Source organism: Heterodontus francisci, chromosome 33 (assembly GCF_036365525.1).
Source record: "Heterodontus francisci isolate sHetFra1 chromosome 33, sHetFra1.hap1, whole genome shotgun sequence".
Lineage (NCBI taxonomy): Eukaryota > Metazoa > Chordata > Chondrichthyes > Heterodontiformes > Heterodontidae > Heterodontus > Heterodontus francisci.
In genome coordinates, this window is record NC_090403.1 from 21,879,658 (window position 1) to 21,902,030 (window position 22,373).

General features: G+C 43.4%; 1 protein-coding gene across 1 annotated transcript in view; it reads right to left on the bottom strand.

Moving 5' to 3' along the window:
* The window catches only part of mettl2a (methyltransferase 2A, methylcytidine), a 46,151-nt gene that overhangs the window by 17,979 nt on the left and 5,799 nt on the right, over nt 1-22,373 (bottom strand). The window contains exons 3-5 of the mRNA XM_068013164.1: nt 14,411-14,850; nt 9,392-9,441; nt 7,489-7,549 (exon numbers count right to left, since the gene is read on the bottom strand). Coding sequence (XP_067869265.1) covers nt 7,489-7,549; nt 9,392-9,441; nt 14,411-14,850 — 551 coding nt within the window. The remainder of the gene's footprint in view (nt 1-7,488; nt 7,550-9,391; nt 9,442-14,410; nt 14,851-22,373) is intronic.

A 22,373-nucleotide genomic window follows, 5' to 3' on the forward strand; every position in this document is an offset into this window, starting at 1 on the left:
CAATACACCCTTTAATTTCTTTTTTGTATTGTGTGGGCAATTTGTTTAAGCATTTGGGCCCTTTAAATATTTTTGCGTGGCAATTTAAAGGGTGACTTGTGCACCAGGTTGCTGCAAAGGGAACACTGGCAATGAGGAAATAGCAGGCGAATAGGACTACTTGGATAGCTCTCAAAGAGTTGGCACAGACACAATGGGCTGAATGGCCTCTTTCTATGCTGTGTATGCTTCTATAATAGTGAGATAGTTGATGCATTAGTTTTAGTTTTGCAAACTTCTCTAAATTAGGGGAAGATTACGTTAGATTGGAAAATAGCGAATGTAACTCCTTTATTCAAAAAGGGAGGGAGACAGACAGCAGGAAACTACAGGACAGTTAGCTTAACATCTGTCTTGGGGAAAATGTTAGAAGCTATTATTAAAGACGTTATAGCAGGGAATTTAGAAAAAAATCAAAGTAATCAGGCAGAATCAACATGATTTTGTGAAAGGGAAATCATGTTTAACCTATTTATTAGAGTTCTTTGAGGGAGTTGCATGTGCTGTGGATAAAAGGGAACCGGTGGATGTATTGTACTTAGATTTCCAGAAGGCATTTGATAAGGTGCCACATCAAAGGTTATTGCAGATAATAAAATCTCATGGTGCAGGGCTAAAATATTGGCATGGATAGAAGATTGGCAAGCTAACTGGAAACAGAGTAGGCACAGTGGCGCAGTGGTTAGCACCGCAGCCTCACAGCTCCAGTGACCCGGGTTCAATTCTGGGTGCAGCCTGTGTGGAGTTTGCAAATTCTCCCTGTGACCGCGTGGGTTTTCGCCGGGTGCTCCGGTTTCCTTCCACAGCCAAAGACTTGCAGGTTGATAGGTAAATTGGCCATTATAAATTGCCCCTAGTAAGGTAGGTGGTAGGGGAATATAGGGACAGGTGGGGATATGGTAGGAATATGGGATTAGTATAAATGGGTGGTTGATGGTCGGCACAGGCTCGGTGGGCCAAAGGGCCTGTTTCAGTGCTGTATCTCTAAAATAAAAAAAAATAAATAAATGGGTCATTTTCTGGTTGGCAAGATGTGTGTCACAGGGATCTGTGCTGGGGCCTCAACTTTTTACAATTTATATAAAGACTTAGTTGAAGGGACCGGAGGTATGGTTGCTAAATTTGCTGATGACGCAAAGATAGGTAGGAAAGTAATAGGTTGATGGTCGGCACAGACTCAGTGGGCCAAAGGGCCTGTTTCAGTGCTATATCTCTAAATAAAATAAAATAAATAACTTGTGAAGAGGCAAATGGAGTATAATGTGGGAAAGTGTGAAATAGTCCACTTTAGCAGGAAGAATAAAAAAGCATATTATCTAAATGGTGAGAGATTGCAGAGCTCTGGGATGCAGAGGGTATCCAAGTACATGAATCGCTATAGGTTAGAATGCAGGTACAGCACGTAATTAGGAAAGCTAATAGAATGTTATCATTTATCGCGAGGGGAATTGAATACAAAATTAGGGAGGTTATGCTTCAGCTATACAGGGCTTTGGTGAGACCACATCTGGAGTACTGTGTACAGTATTGGTCTCCTTATTTAAGAAAGGATGTAAATGCTTTGAAGGTTTACTAGACTAATAGCTGGAACGGGCGGGATGTCTTATGAGGAAAGATTGGACAGGCTAGGCTTGTATCTGCTGGAATTTAGAAGAGTAAGAGGCAACTTGATTGAAACACATAAGATCCTGAGGGGTCTTGACAGGGTAGATGTGGAAAGGATATTTCCCCATTTGGTAGAATCTAGAACTAGGGATCACTGTTTAAAAATAAGGGGTCACCCATTTAAGACAGAGATGAGGAGAAATTTTTTCTCCGAGGGTCGTGAGTCTTTGAAATTCTCTTCCGCAAAAGGCAGTTGAAGCAGAGTCTTTGAATATTTTTAAGGCAGCAGTAGATAGATTCTTGATAAGCAAGGGTTTTTTTTATTCATTCATGCGATGTGGGCGTCACTGGCCAGGCCAGCATTTATTGTCCATCCCTAATTGCCCTCGAGAAGGTGGTGTTGAGCTGCCTTCTTGAACTGCTGCAATCCATTTGGGGTAGGTATACCCACAGTGCTGTTAGGAAGGGAGTTCCAGGATTTTGACCCAGCGACAATGAAGGAACGGCGATATAGTTCCAAGTCAGGATGGTGTGTGACTTGGAGGGGAACTTGCAGGTGGTGGTGTTCCCATGTATTTGCTGCCCTTGTCCTTCTAGTTGGTAGAGGTCGTGGGTTTGGAAGATGCTGTCTAAGGAGCCTTGGTGCATTGCTGCAGTGCATCAGTGTACCAGTAGATGGTACACACTTCTGCCACTGTATGTCAGTGGTGGAGGGAGTGAATGTTTGTAGATGGGGTGCCAATCAAGCGGACCGCTTTGTCCTGGATGGTGTCGAGCTTCTTGAGTGTTGTTGGAGCTGCACCCATCCAGGCAAGTGGAGAGTATTCCATCACACTCCTGACTTGTGCCTTGTAGATGGCGGACAGGCTTTGGTGAGTCAGGAGGTGAGTTACTCACCGCAGGACTCCTAGCCTCTGACCTGCTCTTGTAGCCACGGTATTTATATGGCTACTCCAGTTCAGTTTCTGGTCAATGGTAGCCCCTAGGATGTTGATAGTGGGGGATTCAGCGATGGTAATGCCGTTGAATGTTTTCCCCCTGATTCCCATTGACCTCAGTTTTGCTAGGGCTCCTTGATGCCATACTCGGTCCATGTTTGAACCAAGGCTATAACGAGGTCAGGAGCTGAATGGCCCTTGCGGAACCCAAATGGAGTGTCACTGATTAGGTTATTGCTAAGGAAGGTTATTAGGGGTAGGTGGAAATGTGGAGTAATTAGTTCAGCTGTGAACTCATTGAATGGCAGAGCAGGCTCGAAGGGCCGAGTGGCCTACTCCTGATGCTAATTCGTATGTTCATATGTATGTACATTCTTTATAGTCACCCCTTTTTAAGAGGCGCCAATCCCTCTCTCATAATCCATTCATAAATTGCACTGATTTTAAGCTAATGTTTGGTTCAGTCTCCCAAAAGACTGTTTAAAATAAGGCCGAATATAGCGTCAACAATAGTTGAGGGAGATAACTGGGTAATTCCATCAATCATGCCTGGCTTTAAGTGACTGGGACTGATTTTAGGCACGTAATTTGTATTATGTAACTATCCCCCACTCACTGAATTTTGCTGGAGAAATAATCCTATTTTCATTGGGAGACTTTACTGTCGTTAAGTCACAAGTTCTGTTTGCTGTAGTTTGTAGAGACATTGTTCAAATAGTCTCTGTTTGCTGAGTAAATAGATTCTGCTGTAAGTCTCGCCTCGAGCTCACTAAGCTAAAAAAAATGAGGTCTTGCAACACATCGAAGACTTGCCTGCCTCAATGAAGAGCTCGACAGAATTTCACATCATGCAGTATATACAACCAGCAGCTTCGCAAGGTGGCTTAAAGCAAACAGCAAGGTGAGACAAAGTTGTCTATTATTATCTTATTTCTTCTACACAATACTCAAATGATAAGGGATGTAGCAACGAGTGAGGCTAATCTTTGGTCTCTGGCACAGGCAGAATGCCGAACAATCACTGATTTGTAGATGATGTTTGTGACTTGTAGATTATCTCTACAGCAGAAGATACTGTGGTAGAAAGTTCAGGATCTGTATCAATACCGAAACACCCAAGATAACAACCATCGTTAGAGAGGGATGGTGGAATGCATCAATCCTCCAAGCTTTGTAAAATATATAAAAGATGCACAGCTTGACCGTACTTCAGAATGGCGAAACAAAGATGGCAGTGCTGATGAGTTGGAGCCAGAATGCAATGCCCCAGTATTGGGTTGATTTGTGCTCAGTGCTAACCTCCCTCAAATCCAACAAAGTGAGAACCAAGATCCAGTCCCCAGCCGTGATGTTCTGAAAGAGGATTATTTTTTGTTTCACAGGATGTAGGCATCACTGGCAATGCCAGCATTTGTTGCCCCTCCCTAATTACCCTTGAACTGAACAGCTTCCATTTCAGAGGGCAGTTAAGAGTCAACTACATTGCTGTGGGTCTGGAGTCACATGTAGGCCAGACCAGGTAAGGATGGCAGATTTTCTTCTTTGAAGAACATTAATGAACCAGATGGGTTTTTATGACAACCAATGATAGTAATGGTGCCATGAAACTGAGACTAGCTTTCATTCCAGATTTCTTTTAAGTAACTGAATTTTATTAATTAATTGAATTTAAATTCCACCAGCTGTCATGGTGGGATTTGAATGTGTCCCCAGGACATTAGCCTGAGCCTCCGGATTATTAGCCCAGTGACACTACCACTACGCCACTGTCTCCCAAATGAGCCAGGGCAGCAAATGGGGGAGCATTCTGGTTATGAGCTCACGTCCTAGTTCCAGGCTGAGCAAAAGCTCAGTGACAATGGAGTCCAGCAGCCTTTCCAACATTACAGACTCACCATTAGTTAATTAACGTGGGGAGTGCAAATATTTCTTCTTCCCTGGAGGCGGCTATGTGGATACAGCCCTCTGGGATGTTACAAACAGCCTCTGCAGCTCTGGTTCCAAAGGGGGGGGGAGAAAAAATATTATCCAGGGTTCCCACTCGTGATCATGATCCAGCGACTCTTGTGGGGAAGCACAAGTGAGGTCAGAGTGATGCTTTGTGAGACCAAATAGTCTGCTGACATTCACCTGTGAATAATGGGCATTCGAGCATTAACCCTGCAGTGACTGGGCCTGAGGATCAAACCTGGCACTTTGTTGATTTAGATGGGGTAGCTTGGCATCAGGACATGCATTTACTGCCAGTCACTGGGAAACTACTCCATTATCCTGCTCAGCAGAATTTTCCAGGAGGTCCCTTACTTCTTCGGAGTATTCCAGACACCAAATCAATCAGTCAAAAAGAATTCTTAGTTATTCCACCATATGGCCAGGATAATTGTGCCACACATTTAATTATTTTGTTCAGCTGATTTGCAGTGCAGATTCTGCTGTTTGGAAGCAAGCTCCAACATGATGCAGGCACTGACAGAATTAGCTCGATGCAATCACATGAAGAGGGACTGCACATTGTGTTAACAGAAACACAAGAACTGTACAAACTACACTCTACTTAACCCTCTCCCCAAGTTGGCATAAAGATCAGGGTTTTCCTGGATTGCTGCTACCAATCTCCATCTGCAACACAAACTCTGCAGGACTGCTCTCTCCAAACTGCTCAGTTGCCTGCTCAGTCAGGCTACAACCCTGTTTTTATTGACTGATATATCTTCGCTATTTACTGCAGGGCCACCATAATCCTATAACAGCATCAAAAGTGAGCCAAGAGTCTAAGGAGTGTTACTTACCACATCCCACTTATGCTCTGAGTCTATTGTGAAGGGTAGAGCAAGACAGATTGGTGAGGGCAAGGTCAAGTAGTTTTTATTCCCTCTTGTTGGTTCTCTCTTCAGGAGTTGCAAACCTAATCTGGCAGATACGTCTTTCAGGACCTGGCCAGCTTGGTCAGTAGTGCTGCTACCAAGCCGCTGTTGGTGATGGACATTGAAGTCCCCCACCCAGAGTACAGTTTGTGCTCTTGCTACCCTCAGTGCTTCTGGTGTTCAACATGGAGGTGCACTGATTCATCAGCTGAGGGAGGGTGGTAGGTGGTATTTAGCAGGAGGTTTCCTTGCCCATGTTTGACCTGATGCCATGAGACTTCATGTGGTCCGGAGTCAATGCCGAGGACTCCAAGGCCACTCACTCCTAACTGAATACCAATGCATTGCCACCTTCGCCGGGTCCATCCTGCCAATGAGACATGACACACCCAGAGATGGTAATGGAGGAGTTTGGGGCATTGTGGGTACGATTCGGTGAGTATAACTATGTCAGGCTGTTGCTCGACTAATCTGTGGGATAGCTCTCCCAATTTTGGCACAAGTCCTCAAATGTTAATGAGGACTTTGGAGTCTTTACTGGCCAGGGTGTGCCTTTGTCATTTCTGGTGCCTGTATCAATATTAATGGTCCGTCCAGTTTTACTCTTTTTCAACTTTTCTGTAGTGTTTTTGATGCAACTGAGTGGCTTTCTAGGCCATTTCAGAATCAACCACATTGCTGTGGACCTGGAGTCACATGTAGGCCAAACCAGGTAAGGACAGCAGATTTCCTTCCCTAAAGGACATTACTGAACCAGATGGGTTTTTACAACAATTCGGCAGTTTCATGATCATCTTTACTCAGACTGGCTTTTTTTCCAGATTTATTAATTTAAATTTCACCAGCTGCCGTGGTGAGGTTTAAACTCGGGTCTCTGAGGCATTAGTCCAGGCCTCTGGATTGTTAGTACAGTAACATTACCACTAGGCTACCTTTCTACCTGTCCTGCTATTTTCAAGGATCATGAACATGCACTCCAAGATCCAGCTATTCCTTTACACTTCTCAGTATCCTACCATTTGTTATATATTCCCTTGCCTTGTTTGCCCTCCCCAAATGCAATACCTCAAACTTCTCCACTTGCCACTTTTCTGCCTACATGACCAGTCCATTGATATCTTCCAGCAGTCAACAACTTTCTTCCTCACGATCAACCACACAACCAATTCCAATACACTCTAAGTGGTACATACTTGGGGCTTACACCACGAGAGCGTTACTGAAATAGCATTGATGAATAGTACAGACTACGCTGCAGGGAGAGGCACACTTACAGACAAAAGCAAGAACGTAATCACAACTTTCTCTGACTTTCTTTGACTGGGTGACCGCTTTGCGGAACACCTCCGCTCAGTCTCAAGCAGGACCCCGAGCTTCCGGTTGCTTGCCATTTCAACACTCCCCCCTGCTGTCATGCTCACATCTCTGTCCTGGGATTGCTGCAGCGTTCCAGTGAACATCAACGTAAGCTCGAGGAACAGCATCTCATTTACCGATTAGGCACACTACAGCCTGCCGGACTGAACATTGAGTTCAATAATTTCAGAGCATGACAGGCTCCATTTTACTTTTATTTTCAGTTATTTTTTTCTTTTTCCTTTTGTTAAATTTTTTTTGTTTATTTTATTTTATTTCGTCTTCGTTTGTTCAGTTTGCTTACCCACTTTTTTTTCATGTTTGTACTTGCGGCTGTTCAATTTTCAGTCTGTAAACAGCCTATCTGAACTAATGCTTTGTCTTTCAACACACCATTAACATATTGTTTGCCTTTGCTCCACTACCTCCTGGTCAGCTATTCTGTGACCGTGTCCTATTTATACCTCCTTTGTTATCTCTTGCCCCACCCCCGCTTTACTTGCTTATAATCTTTTACATTTCTAATATTTGCTAGTTCTGAAGAAGGGTCACTGACCTGAAACGTTAACTCTGCTTCTCTCTCCACAGATGCTGCCAGACCTGCTGAGCATTTCCAGCATTTCTTGTTTTTATTTCAGATTTCCAGCATCCGCAGTATTTTGCTTTTATTATCACAACTTTCTCACCTTGACATGTTCCACGGCAGTAGAGGAAAAATCACAGCAGTACACAAACAGCCCTGGATCACTGCAAGGGAACAGGAGGAGAGTTAGATTGGCATCAAGCCTTCCTTCAGTTATCTGAGCAACTTTAACTACCCAGTGACCAAACACTCTTACATCAAAGATGCTATGGCTAGCTCCCATTACAGGAGCAGGACTGAAAATCTAGAACCATTTTCTTTCCATACCTGTTGCAATCACTTTCCTAAACTATATGTCAGAAACCTATTAACACTTCTTGCCATCCTAACCCCAGTTCCTACATTATGTAAATGATTTCTGTTAAATGGTGGACACTACAGATCTGGAGCGCACTGCAAAACAGTAACACGCTACCAGATTAAAGTGACATCAGAAACTGGTTGCACGGACAGTTGGTAAGCTGCAATCTGCAGTTAGTTCTAACCCTAATTCTACAAACATCTGAAGATAGGTGAAAGTGTCCTGATCATTATCCAGTGACTCCTGCTTGTAAACACACCTCTGTTAATTTTCAGTGTGGAGAGGATCAGCATCGCCTATGAGTTTTATTTGTTTTGCTTCAGTAAACATTTGTGAAAATCATGTCAATCACCTCAGAAATAACGTCGAGTGAAATGTCCTCATTCGACACCAGCCAACTTGTGGCTGTGGGAAGGCTGTGCGACTAGTGTTAGTTAGTGCTAAACTAACCTGGGGGCGGGGAGGTCTATATCTACTCGGAACTGAATTAATACTACCTCAGACTCCTTTCACTTTGGACTCTTACAGTCACCCAAAGTGGGGCACAGGGCCAAGCCCACTGTGCCAACTAGTTCCCCCAGCAGTAAATTTTCTATGATGCCAAATTTTGACTCGGTTTGTATTTAGGATAGTAAATATACATGAAACTCAGAAGTGGGCAGATGTGATGTATTTCCTTCACACATAAAGGACATAAGAGAGTTGCAGCTGGTACTGCCCCAGGTCAATGGTTGCACTGCAACAGAGTCAGCTACCTGAGCATGGCAGAACAACAGTGTGCGATCAAAGCAGAGAAAGGTCAGGTTATGAGGGCTTTTTGCAAATAAGAATTTTCTGTAAGCTACAGTTTGCAGCATCCCTGCTTAGCACCAAATGTTTACAAAAGATATAGCTCAAATATAACTCCTCCTGATGCACAAGATACACAAGTTAGTGACAAGAATTAATCGACGTGCAAAAAGTCTGATCTGATTTTGTGTGGCATGTAAGAGAAAAGTGTAAACTATAAATTTGTATAAATACATGATATGTTGTGGGCAGAATATATTAAAAGAAATGGAAAATGCTTGATATACACAAAATATTTCCAGCATTTTCTGTTTTTATTTCAGATTTCCAGCATCTGCAGTATTTTGCTTTTATAATACTTAGAACAGCTTCGTCACCCAATTTCTCACAGTTATTTGCCAGGTGAACACCGGAGGGAGCAGTTGAGTAGAGCCCTGCAGCACTCCAGTATGGCGGACAGTAAATAAAGTCATAAACATCAAGTTTATAAAGGACCTGTGATCAGTTTTTGGAGATTTTTTTTTGAGTAAGGAATATTAGCCAAGAGAACTTCCCTGTTCTTTGAATTCTGTCATGGTATCTTTAACATCCACCCGAGCAAGCAGACTCTCTGCTGAATGTCTCATCTATAAGACACCCTCTGATAATACAGCACTCTCTCCGTACTACACTGAGCTGCCAGCCTGGATTACATGCTCAAGTCCACAGTGGGGCTTGAACCGACAACCTTGTGACTCAGGCAACAATGTTACCATTGTGCCAATTTGACACGTGTCATCACGAATGAGCCTGATACAGAGGTATCATCTGGAGCACACCTTAGTGAATGATGTGACGGGGGAATAATTGTTCTTACTTGTTGGTCTGTAGAATGGGGAACACGGTATTTCCAACTCCACAGCCCACCTAGTGAAGAGAGAAAGAAAGAAACGTTTGGTACATACTTTGAAAGGAATTCATCAATACTGCCCAGCGTATTTGTTAAGGGTGTTCCAAATGAACTCTGTGTTTGGAATCATCTCAACTACTTGCATTTATATATCGCAGTTATCATAAAAAGATGTCCAAAGGTGCTCAGAGGAGGGTAAGTGCATAAGAACATAAGAAATTGGAGCAGGAGTAGGCCACACGACCCTTCAAGCCTGCTCCACCATTCACTACAATCATGGCTGATCTTCTCTACCTCAACTCCACCTTCCCACACTATCCCCATATTCCTTAATATCCAAAAATCTATCAATCTCTATCTTGAATATATTCAACGACTGAGCATCCACAGCTCTCTGCAGTAGAGAATTCCAAAGATCCACAATCTTTTGAGTGAAGAAATTTTTCATCTCTATCCTAAATGGCCAACTGAGACTGTGACTCCCCAGCCAGGGGAAACATCCTCCCAGCATCTACCCTATCAAGCTCCTTAAGAATCTTATATGCTTCAATGAGATCACCTCTCACTCTTCTAAACTCCAGGGAACTCCAGCTCAAACCCTCCTCATAGGAAAATCCCCTCATCCCAGAAATCAGTCTAGTGCATCTTCGATGTCCACCACCTCCCCCCCCCCACCCCCCCACACTCCAAGGTAAGTATATGCTTCCATAGGTAAGGAGACCAAAATTGTAAGCTACAGTTTGTAGTATCTCTCACAAGGCCCTGTACAACTGCAGACAAAAACTGACAGAGCCAAAGGAGGAGACATTTGCAGAGGTGAAGAGGTACGTTTTAATGAACATCTTAATGGAGGAGGGAGAGGAAAAGGAAAATGCAGAATTAAAAATCTGCCCGAGAACTGGCTCAGCTGAGGCAGCTCAGACTGTATTATCAATACAAAAAGAAACAACTATTTTGTTGAGGAGATTGAGAGCCATTGGGGCAAATACAGGCAGAGACACAGGGGATCTGCTGGGTCCTTTAAATTGCAGGAGGGCGAGTGTTCATGAACAAACATTGCAGAATGGAAGGTTCTGAGATTTTGCTGGCTCTACCATTAAGGTCAGTAAGGAGGAAACTTAAGAGATCCTTTACCCAGGCTAGGTAGAGTCTGTGATAGAGCAGATGGTATGTAAAATATGTGTTCAATGGGCTGAATGGCCTCATCTATTTGCATGCAATCTTCCATCTCAAGTTGTTGGGATGAGGTACAGTAGAAACCTGTCATGCTTTGGAATTTATTTTGACCATTTTTCCACAGGAACCATTTGGAAAGAGTTACCATATAAATGTTGGGTTTTTAAAGCAAGGTATTCACATAATTTTTTTTTCAAAAACCACAAAAGGTGGTTAAAATGCTAACGACTGAGGCACTGAAGTTGATTCCCCAAGGACTGTGAACAAAAAGCAGCTCATTGTATTGGGAGGGCTCTGATGCTGGGCGCCAGATAGGGCTTGTTTGGCTTAGGCCATGTCCGTGGGTGTGAACACAGTGAGATTAAATAAAGAGATAGGGACACACGTAGTCAGTGAGGTTTTTAAAAAGGAAGATTTGTAATGGTTGGCTCTCAACAGCTGAGGATGTTAGAATGCAGGAGGTCATCAGAAGTTATTTTGTTCAAGAAAAGCAAGATGACCCACTGATGTGGGGAAGTCTTACGCGCTCATTCTTTTGTATTGCTACATAAATTCTACTGAGCGCACTGAGTCTAATCTTTACTGTTGCTCTGCATGTTTATTTGCCATGAAATAAATTAGCTTAATGATTCATATCAGACCTCATGGTTTTCCTTCAAAAAGATTGGACAGGCTTAAGGGAAGTGATGCATGAAAGGCACAAATATCTGGTTTAGATCACAAGTGGACACTTTTGTTACTACTAGCTTACACTATTATATGGTTAAGCATTGGGCAGTATGAACACAACCCAGGCTGCTAAAGGGAGTGATTGGCACTGCTGGAACTGAGAAAATATCTCAGGCTAATCTAAAGCAGTGTATCTGTGCCCTCACTGAAACTTACACAGTGCATTAGGGTCAAAGGAAGAGATGAAAGGGAGTAGATACCAAATGTAAATTTGATTGGGATAAACATAAAGGTCAAAAGACCAGGAATCTATCAGGAACAGAGACCTCCCTAAAGGGGAAAATTTAACTGCGCTGCATCTCTTTTTACTATCCTCCACAACCAAGGTGCCTAAGATTTCTCCCTCAACCACCATCTGGATAGATTCATAGAATGGTTACAGCATAGAAGCTGACTCTGCAAGAGAAACTCACCCAGTCCCACTCTCCTGCTTTTTCTCGATAGCCCTGCAAATATTTTCTCTTTAGATAATTATCCAATTCTCTTTTGAAAGCCACGACTGAATCTGCCTCCACCACACTCTCAGGCAGTGCATTCCAGATCCTAACCACTCACTGAGTAAAAATGTTTTTCCACGTGTCGCTATTGCTTCTTTTGCCAATCATCTTAAATCGGTCTCCTCTGGTTCCAGATCCTTCGGCCAATGGGAACACAGAATCAGCAGGACTGGAGAAGACCATTACGGCTCATTTTCCAGTTCTTGTATTTGGAAATATACAATCAACCTGCTCACCACACTCTACATAAACTAGTTAAAGTTACTTTTCACTCTCCCTCTTCTAAAGTTTAAAATTTGCCCCTGTATTGTGAAATCTATGACTATTTTAAACATGCAGACATTTATCTTGTCTGTGCCCTTTCACCTGGCATGGATAGAAGATTGGCTAGCTAACAAGAAACAGTGAGTAGGCATAAATGGGTCATTTTCTGGCTGACAAGATGTAATGAGTGGTGTGCCACAGGGGCCTGGGACCTCAACTTTTTACAATTTATATAGATGACTGAAGGTACGGTTACTAAATTTACTGATGACACAAAGATAGGTAGGAAAGTAAATTGTGAAGAGAACATAAGGAGGCTACAAAGGGATATAGCTAGGTTAAATGAGTGGGCAAAGATCTGGCAAATGGAGTATAATGTGGGAAAATGTGAAATTGTCCATTTTGGCAGGAAGAATAAAAAAGCATATTATCTAAATGGTGAGAGATTGTAGAGCTCCGAGATGCCGAGGGATCTGGGTGTCCTAGTGCATGAATCAAAAAAGGTTAGTAAGCAGATATAGCAAGCAATTAGGAAAGTTCATAGAATGTTAGCATTTGAGAGGGACATTGAATACAAAAGTAGGGAGGTTATGCTTTAGTTATACAGGACATTGGTGAGACACATCTGGAGTACTGTGTACAGTATTGGTCTCCTTCTTTAAGGAAGGATGTAACTGTGTTGGAAGCAGTTCAGGGAAAGTTTACTAGACTAATACCTGGGATGAGCAGGTTGTCTTATGAGGAAATGTTGGACAGGCTAGGCTTGTATCTGCTGGAGTTTGGAACTGTAAGAAGCAACTTGATTGAAATAATATTCTGAGGGGTCTTGACAGGGTGGATGTGGAAAGGATGTTTCCCCTTGTGGGAGAACTAGGGGTCACTGTTTAAAAATAAGGGGTCGCCCATTTAAGAGGAGAAATATTTTCTCTCAGAGGGTTGAGTGTCTTTGGAACTCTCTTCCTCAAAAGGCAGTGGAAGCAGAGTCTTTAAATATTTTAAGGCAAAGGCATATAGATTTTTGATAAGCAAGGGGGTGAAAGGTAATTGGGGGTAGGTGGGAATGTGGAGTTGAGGTTACAATCAGATCAGCCATGATCTTATTGAATGTCGCAGCAGGCTCGAGTGGCCGACTCCTGCTAAATTCATATGTTTGTATGTACCTCTTGAATACTTCAATATAGAAAGACTTGCATTCATATGGTGTCTTTCATGACCTCAGGATGTCCCAAAGTGCTTTGCAGCAATGAAGTACCTTTGAAGTATAGTCACTGTTGTAATGTCAGAAATGTGGCAACCAATTTACACACAGCAAGGTCCCACAAACAGCAATATGCTAATGAACAGATAATCTATTTTATTGATGTTATTTGAGGGATAAATATCGTCAGGACACAAGGGATAACTCCCCTGCTCTTCTTCAAACTGTGCCATGGGATCTTTTACATCCATCTGAAAGGGCAGACAAAACCTCGGTTTAACAACTCATCTGAAAGATGGCACCTCCGACAGTGCAGTGGTCCCTCTTAAGTTCAAGCAGGAGTTTAAGATATATTCTTCAGAATGTATTTCTTGCATAGATTGATATCCTGGAAGACTTTTGTGAGAAACAGCCATTCACAAAGTTCTGGATGCAATGTTTCTACTTTGATGAGCTGCTATTTCTTCCCACTACACTTAGTTCAACTGTTAATTCCAGACAGTGAAACTATAGTTGGACTAGTCTTAGTAGTCCATTTACAGCAAACAAGTCTTTCAAATTACTATGTTAATAGTGATGGGTCAGTCATAAGAGATAATGAATGTCTGCTTCCTTCAGCCTACAAACTAATATCAAGTATTTGAAAGAAATACTCAGCCACTAAATACATTTAACCAATTGGATTAGCAACTAGATCTTGGCTAATCCACAGAATAAGAATCTGACTTTGTTTTTGCAACTAGTTGAATTCTGTGCCCCAGATAAGTATTTGATCAGGAGAGGCAGCTTGTCTTTCTCTGAAAATGTGCATGAGCTACAACAGTTTTCACTACTAGCCATTTCCCGGGCAGACAAAAGAACTCTTAAAAATGCAAAGCCAAGTTTGAATTCACATTGCTTTATGTACCTGAAATTACATTTAAAAGAATGGTACAGAGAACTTTGCTTTCTGACGCAAGATAAAAACTCTGCTTCCATCACAGTTAGCACAGAGCACTGATGCTGTCTGGGACCCTCTTGGCTGGTTTGGTGAAGTATTACATGTCATCCACTAAGTAATTGGGCGAGTTGCCGTATTTGACAGACACTGCCTATAAAACATTGCAAAACAACCCACGTTACCTCAAGTATACGGAATGTTGCAGAGGCTCCTTTGTAGTCTGTATCTGATAGTTCTGTCTCACTCAGCTTTGGGTACACCTGTGGCATACCCCCTGAAGACAAGTCCACAAGTCTATCCATTCTCCAACCGTCTTGCACGCCGGCAGCAGCAACTTGCAAATTATTCTGCTTCTGGATACAAACACCTAGCTCTTCTGCACACATCTGGGGTGGGTGGCAGCCGTTTTCAATAGTCCTTTCGAGGCAGCTCCCAGGTTCAGCATTGCTATGCTGGTCAGATGCTGCTGCAGTAAGCGTGGATTTATCCAACAGGAAGGATTTACAATTGGGAACCAACTCGGGGAACTCCGTGAACAGCCAGTGACGGTCTTTGAAAAATCTGTTCTCGTGGATTTTGTAGAAGTCATTCCAGTAGCTGTTCGCCTTGCTCTCGTATTCCGCTGTTTGGAAAGCAAGCCAAATTTGAAGAGGATACTAAAACAATTTTTACTATAGCTGAATGAGTCATAGCAGCACACTCTACCACACTGCTAATTTACACAGTTTGAGGTTATATCATTCAAAAAGAGACACCAACCTCGAGTTATAAAGTCTTTTAGGTTGACAGCGGAAGACTGAGGGAAGTGAAGAGTTCCACAGGTTTCAGATTGCGGGAAAGAATGAATTTGAGTAGGAGACAACCTGCTATGTCTTGATTACAACACAATGGCAACACAATAATTTAGGAGGAACATTGACTACTGATCGAGAAAAGCAAATAAAGCGAGAGCGAGATACAGACAGAGACAGACATACAGTGAAAAAGACAGAGATATTGGGGTAGAGAAAGCCTATGAAATCACAGGTTATGTTCAGTAGACAGCCCAGAGTGAAATGTGAGAATCTGTGCACTAATTGTGCAGCTTTGTGCACGCTAGAGAGGTGGGCCAAGAATTTCCTTAAAGAGTTGAGTAAAACCATCCACTCCACATCGACATTAATTTCCTTGTATTTTTGGGAACATATGAGCAGGAGTAGGCCACTGAGCCCATCGAGCCTGTTCCGCCATTCAATACGATCATGGCTGATCATCCATTTCAATGCCTTTTTTCCACACCATCCCCATATCCCTTTATGTCATTTGTATTTAGAAATCTGTCAATCTAAATATACTCAATGACTGAGCTTCCACAGCCCTCTGAGGTAGAGAATTCCAAAGCTTCATAACCCTCTGAATAAACAAATTTCTCCTCATCTCGGTCTTAAGTGGCTTCCCCCTTATTTTGAAATTCTGTCCCCTGGTTCTAGACTCCCCAACCTGGGGAAACATCTTATCTGCATCTACCCTGTCTATCCCTTTAAGTATTTTGTAGGTTTCAATGAGATCACCTCTCATTCTTCGAAACTCTAGAGAATACAGGCCCAGCTTCTCCAATCTCTCTTCATAGGACAGTCCCGCCATCCCGGGAACAAGTCTGGTGAACCTTTGTGGCACTCCCTCTATGGCAATAATATCCTTCCTAAGGTAAGGGGACCAAAACTGCACACAGTACTCCAGGTAACCAAGGTTCTATACAATTGAAGGAAGATTTCCGGACTCCTGTACTCAAATCCTCTTGCGATAAAGGCCAACATACCAATCGCCTTCCTAATTGCTTGCTGCACCTGCATGCTAGCTTTCAGTGACTTACCGACAAGGACACCCAGGTCTTTTTCGACATCTACACTTTCTAATCTCTTACCATTTATGAAATACTCTGCACATCTATTCCTCCTGCCAAAGTGGATAACCTTACAATTTTCCACATTATATTCCAGCTGCCATGTTCTTGTCCACTCACTAAGTCTGACCTTGAAGCCGCTTTGCATCTTCTTCACAACACACAGTCCCATCTAGTTTTGTGTCAGCAGCGAACTTGGAAATATTACATTTGGTCCCCACATCCAAATCATTGATATATATTGTGAACAGCTGGGGCCCAAGTACTGATCCTTGTGGTACCGCACTAGTCACATCCTACCAACGCAGGAATTTCTCGTTTATTCCTACTCTCTGTTTTCCACCTGTAAACCAATCCTTAATCCATGCCAGGATATTATCTCCTATATCCCATGTGCTTTAATTTTGCTAACCAACCTCCTGTGGGGGGCTTTATCAAAAGCCTTCTGAAAATCCAAATATACCACATCCACCAACTCCCCTTTATCAATTCTGCTAGTAACATACTCAAAAAAACTCCAACAGGTTCGTCAAACATAATTTCCCATTCATAAATCTATGTTGACTATACCCAATCAGATTATTATCCAAGTGTCCATTTACCACATCCCTTAGAATAGATTTGAACAGGAGATAATAGACAATAGACAAGGACAGGTAAGGTGGTGGCGTAGTGGTATTGTCACTGGACTAGTAACCCAGAGACCCAGGGTATTTTGCTCTGGGGACATGGGTTCAAATCCCACCAAAGCAGAAGGTGGAATTTGAATTCAATTAATAAATTTGGAATTAAAAGCCAGTCTAATGATGGCCATGAAACCATTGTCGATTGTTGTAAAAACCCATCTGGTTCACAAATGTCCTTTAGGGTCTTTACCTGGTCTGGCCTGTATGTGCCTCCAGACCTACAGCAATGTGATTAACTCTTACATGGCCTCTGAAATGGCCTAGCAAGCCGCTCAGTTGTACCTAACCGCTACGAAGTCAATAAAAAGGAATTAAACTGGACGGACCATCCGGCATTGACCTAGGCACCGGAAACGACAATGGCAAACCCAGCCCCGTCAACCCTGCAAAGTCCTCCTTACTAACATCTGGGGGCTTGTGCCAAAGTTGGGAGAGCTGTCCCACAGACTAGTCAAGCAACAGCCTGACAGTCATACTCACGGAATCATACCTTACAGACAATGTCCCAGACACTGCCATCACCATCCCCGGGTATGTCCTGTCCCACTGGCAGGACAGACCCACCAGAGGTGGTGGCACAGTGGTATACAGTAGGGAGGGAGTTGCCCTGGGAGTCCTCAACATCGACTCTGGACCCCCATGAAGTCTCATGGCATCAGATCAAACATGGACAAGGAAACCTCCTGCTGATTACCACCTACCGCCCTCCCTCAGCTGATGAGTCAGTACTCCTCCATGTTGAACAGCACTTGGAGGAAGCACTGAGGGTGGCGAGGGCACAAAATGAACTCTGGGTTGGGACTTCAATGTCCATCACCAAGAGTGGCTCGGTTGCACCACTACTGACCGAGCTGGCCGAGTCCTAAAGGACATATCTGCTAGACTGTGTATGTTGCAGGTGGTGAGGGAACCAACAAGAGGGGAAAATATACTTGACCTCGTCCTCACCAATCTGCCTGCCACAGATGCATCTGTCGATGACAGTGTTGGTAGGAGTGACCACCGCACAGTCCTTGTAGAGACGAAGTCCTGCCTTCACGTTGAGGACACCTTCCATCGTGTTGTGTGGCACTACCACCGTGTTAAATGGGATAGATTTCGAACAGATCTAGCAATGCAAAACTGGGCATCCATGAGGTGCTGTGGGCCATCAGCAGCAGCAGAACTGTACTCAACCACAATGGCCCGGCATATCCCCCACCCTACCATTACCATCAAGCCAGGAGACCAACCCTGGTTCAATGAAGAGTGCAGGAGGGCATGCCAGGAGCAGCACCAGGCATACCTCAAAATGAGGTGTCAACCTGGTGAAGCTACAACACAGGACTATCTGCGTGCCAAACTGCATAAGCAGCATGCGACAGACAGAGCAAAGCGATCCCATAACCAATGGATCAGATCTAAGCTCTGCAGTCCTGCCACATCCAGCTGTGAATGGTGGTGGACAATTAAACAACTAACTGGAGGAGGTGGCTCCACAAATATCCCCATCCTCAATGATGGGGGAGCCCAGCACATCAGTGCGAAAGATAAGGCTGAAGCATTTGCAACAATCTTCAGCCAGAAGTGCAGAGTTAATGATCCATCTCGGCCTCCTCCTGAAGTTCCCAGCATCACAGATGCCAGACTTCAGCCAATTCGATTCATTCCGCATGATACCAAGAAACGACTGAAGGTGCTGGATACTGCAAAAGCTATAGGCCCTGACAATATTCCGGCAATAGTACTGAAGACCTGTGCTCCAGAACTTGCCGCGCCCTTAGCCAAGCTGTTCCAGTCCAACAGCAACACTGGCATCTACCCGGCAATGTGGAAAATTGCCAGGTATGTCCCGTACACAAAAATCAGGACAAGTTCAACCCGGCCAATTACCACCCCATCAGCCTACTCTCAATCATCAGTAAAGTGATGGAAGGTGTCATCAACAGTGTCATCAAGCGGCACTTGCTCAGCAATAACCTGCTCAGCGATGCTCAGTTTGGGTTCCGCCAGGGCCACTCTGCTCCTGACCTCATTGCAGCCTTGGTTCAAACATGGACAAAAGAGCTGAACTCAAGAGGTGAGGGGAGAGTGACTGCCCTTGACATCAAGGCAGCATTTGACCGAGTATGGCATCAAGGAGCCCTAGCAAAACTGAGGTGAATGGGAATCGGGGGAAAACCCTCCGCTGGCTGGAGTCATACCTAGCGCAAAGGAAGATGGCTGTGGTTGTTGGAGGTCAATCATCTGATCTCCAGGACATCACTGCAGGAGTTCCTCAGGGTAGTGTCCTAGGCCCAACCATCTTCAGCTGCTTCATCAATGACCTTCCTTCATTCATAAGGTCAGAAGTGGGGATGATTGCACAATGTTCAGCACCATTCGTGACTCTTCAGGTACTGAAGCTGTCCGTGTAGAAATGCAGCAAGACCTGGACAATATCCAGGCTTGGGCTGATAAGTGGCAAGTAACATTCACGCCACACAAGTGCCAGGCAATGACCATCTCCAACAAGAGAGAATCTCCCCCTGCCATTCAATGGCATTACCATCGCTGAACTATCAACTTCCTAGGGGCTACCATTGACCAGAAACTGAACTGGAGTAGCCATATAAATACCGTGGCTACAAGAGCAGGTCAGAGGCTAGGAAACCTGAGGCGAGTAACTCACCTCCTGATTCCCCAAAGCCTGTCCACCATCTACAAGGCACAAGTCAGGAGTGTGATGGAATACTCTCCACTTGCCTGGATGGGATGCAGCTCCAACAACACTCAAGAAGGTCGACACCATCCAGGACAAAGCAACCCACTTGATTGGCACCCCATCCACAAACATTCATTCCCTCCACCACCGACACACAGTGGCAGAAGTGTGCACCATCTACTGGTACACTGATGCACTGCAGCAATACACCAAGGCTCCTTAGACAGCACCTTCCAAACCCAGGACCTCTACCAACTAGAAGGACAAGGGCAGCAAATGCATGGGAACACCACCACCTGCAAATTCCCCTCCAAGTCACACACCATCCTGATTTGGAACTATATCGCCATTCCTTCACTGTTGCTGGGTCAAAATCCTGGAACTCCCTTAACAGCATTGTGGGTATACCTACCCCAAATGGACCGCAGCAGTTAAAGAAGGCAGCTCACCATCACCTTCTTGAGGGCAATTCGGGATAGGCAATAAATGCTGGCCTGGCCAGCGACACCCACATCCCATGAATGAATAAAAAAAAAGATTCTAGAATTTTCCCTACTACTGATGTAAGGCTAACAGGTCTGTAATTCCCTGTATTCTCTCTCTCTTCTTAAATAGTGGGGTGACATTTGCTACCTTCCAATCTGCAGGACCACTCCAGAAGCTATAGAATTTTGGAAGATCATCACCAATGCATCCACTATCTCCATAGCTACTTCTTTCAGCACTCTGGGATATAGAATATCAGGTCTTGGGGACTTATCAACCTTTAGCCCCATTAATTTCTCCAATGCAACCATTTTACTAATACTAATTTCCTTCTATTCCTCATTCTCCCAAGTCCCTTGGATCTCTAATTCTGGGAGATTTCTTGTATCTTGTTCAGTGAAGACAGGAACAAAGTAATCATTTAGCTTCTCTGCCTCATTATTTCTCTATTCCTCATTATAAATTCTCGTGACTCTGCCTCTAATGGATCCACATTTGCCTTAGCCAAACGGTTCCTTTTATGTTTTTTGCTAGTTTACATTCATATTCTATTCTCCCTTTATCAGTTTCTTGGTCTTCCTTTGCTGTATTCTAAAATCCTCCCAATCCACAGGTTTACTACTATTTCTGGCAACATTACTTTTTTTATTTAGATATACAGCACTGAAACAGGCCCTTCGGCCCACCGAGTCTGTGCCGACCAACAACCACCCATGTATACTAATCCTACATTAAGCCAATATTCCGTGCCGCATCCCCACCATTCCCCTACCACCTACCTACACTAGGGGCAATTTACAATGGCCAATTTACCTATCAACCTGCAAGTCTTTGGCTGTGGGAGGAAACCAGAGCACCCGGCAGAAATCCACGCGGTCACAGGGAGAACTTGCAAACTCCGCACAGACAGTACCCAGAACGGAACCTGGGTCGCTGGAGTTGTGAGGCTGCGGTGCTAACCACTGCACCGCCCTCTTTTCTTTTAATCTTATACAATCCTTAACTTCCTTTGTTATCCACTGTTGACTGCCTTTACTTTTGGGGTTTTTGTGCCTTGAAGGAATGTATAGTTGCTGTAAACTATGTAATATTGCTTGAAAGACTATCAATTGCCTATCCATTGTCATACTTTTTAATGAATTTTCCCAAACCACCTCAGCCAATTTGCCCCTCATACCTTCATAATTTTCTTTGCTCAAATTTAACAACCTGGTTTCAGATTGAACTACCTCACTTTCAAACATAATGTAAAATTCTATCATATTATGGTCACAGTGTTAGGTTTTTTTTCAGGAACTTCTTTTTTTTTATTCTTTCATGGGATGTGCGTGTCGCTGGCAATGCCAGCATTTGTTTCCCACCCCTAATTGCCTTAGACAACTGAGTGGCTTGCTAGGCCATTTCAGAGAGCAGTTAAGAGTCAACTACATTGCTGTGGGTCTGGATTCACATGTAGGTCAGGTAAGGATGGCAGATTTCCTTCCTGAAATGACATTAGTGAACCAGATGGGTTTTTGAAACAATCAATGATTGCTGAGACTAGCTTTCAGTTGAACTTGTTAATTAACAGAATTTAAATTTCACCAGCTACTGTGGTGGGATTTGAACCCATGTCCCGAGGGCATTAATCTGGGCCTCTGGATTACTGGCTTAGTGACATTACCACTGCGCCACCATCTCCTCTTAGACACAGGCTAGTTGAATGTATAAATCTGATTCTAGCCATCAAGTCATTAGTTTGGTTTATTGGCAAGGCTGAGTAGCAAGTGATAATTTGGACTATGTGATTATCAGTCCAACAGTCTACACCAGATATCCTCTTGGATCTTGACATCCTGTATAATGCATTGCCGGATGACTGTACTGGAGGACTATGACATAATCAATGAGATGCCAATAGTTTGTACAAATATCCAAAGAAATCTCTCACTTTTTTGGAAGGTGGTGCTCATTTGTAAGCACAAATGTTAAACATGGACTGTTAAAAAATATAAGTGGGATAATAAAATGTTTCTCAATAAAGATGGCATGATTAAAATTGTGACAGGTTTCACAATCACCTAATTCTTGGATTGTATTAATAATCTAAAGGTCACTTTTAGTTTTGGGGAATTAAATGTGTAACTGTATTAATTTCAAAAGTTTGCAGACCCCAGATTTAAAGTTCAAAGATCTCTCCATGATCGCTTACAGAGACAGAGTTAAGAACCAAAAATCATGAAGTCGGAAAGTCTGGAAGGGATTTCTCTGACATTGTTAGTAATATCAAATATTCATGTGGGTAACAAAAATCAGATGGTTTTGGAGTTGGAGGTAATTAGTTTAAATTGCTATCTGGGTCCCACATGTACCACACTGCTATGGAGATAGATGATGCAGCTGTGCCTGTTGGTCAGGTTTTTTTTTTA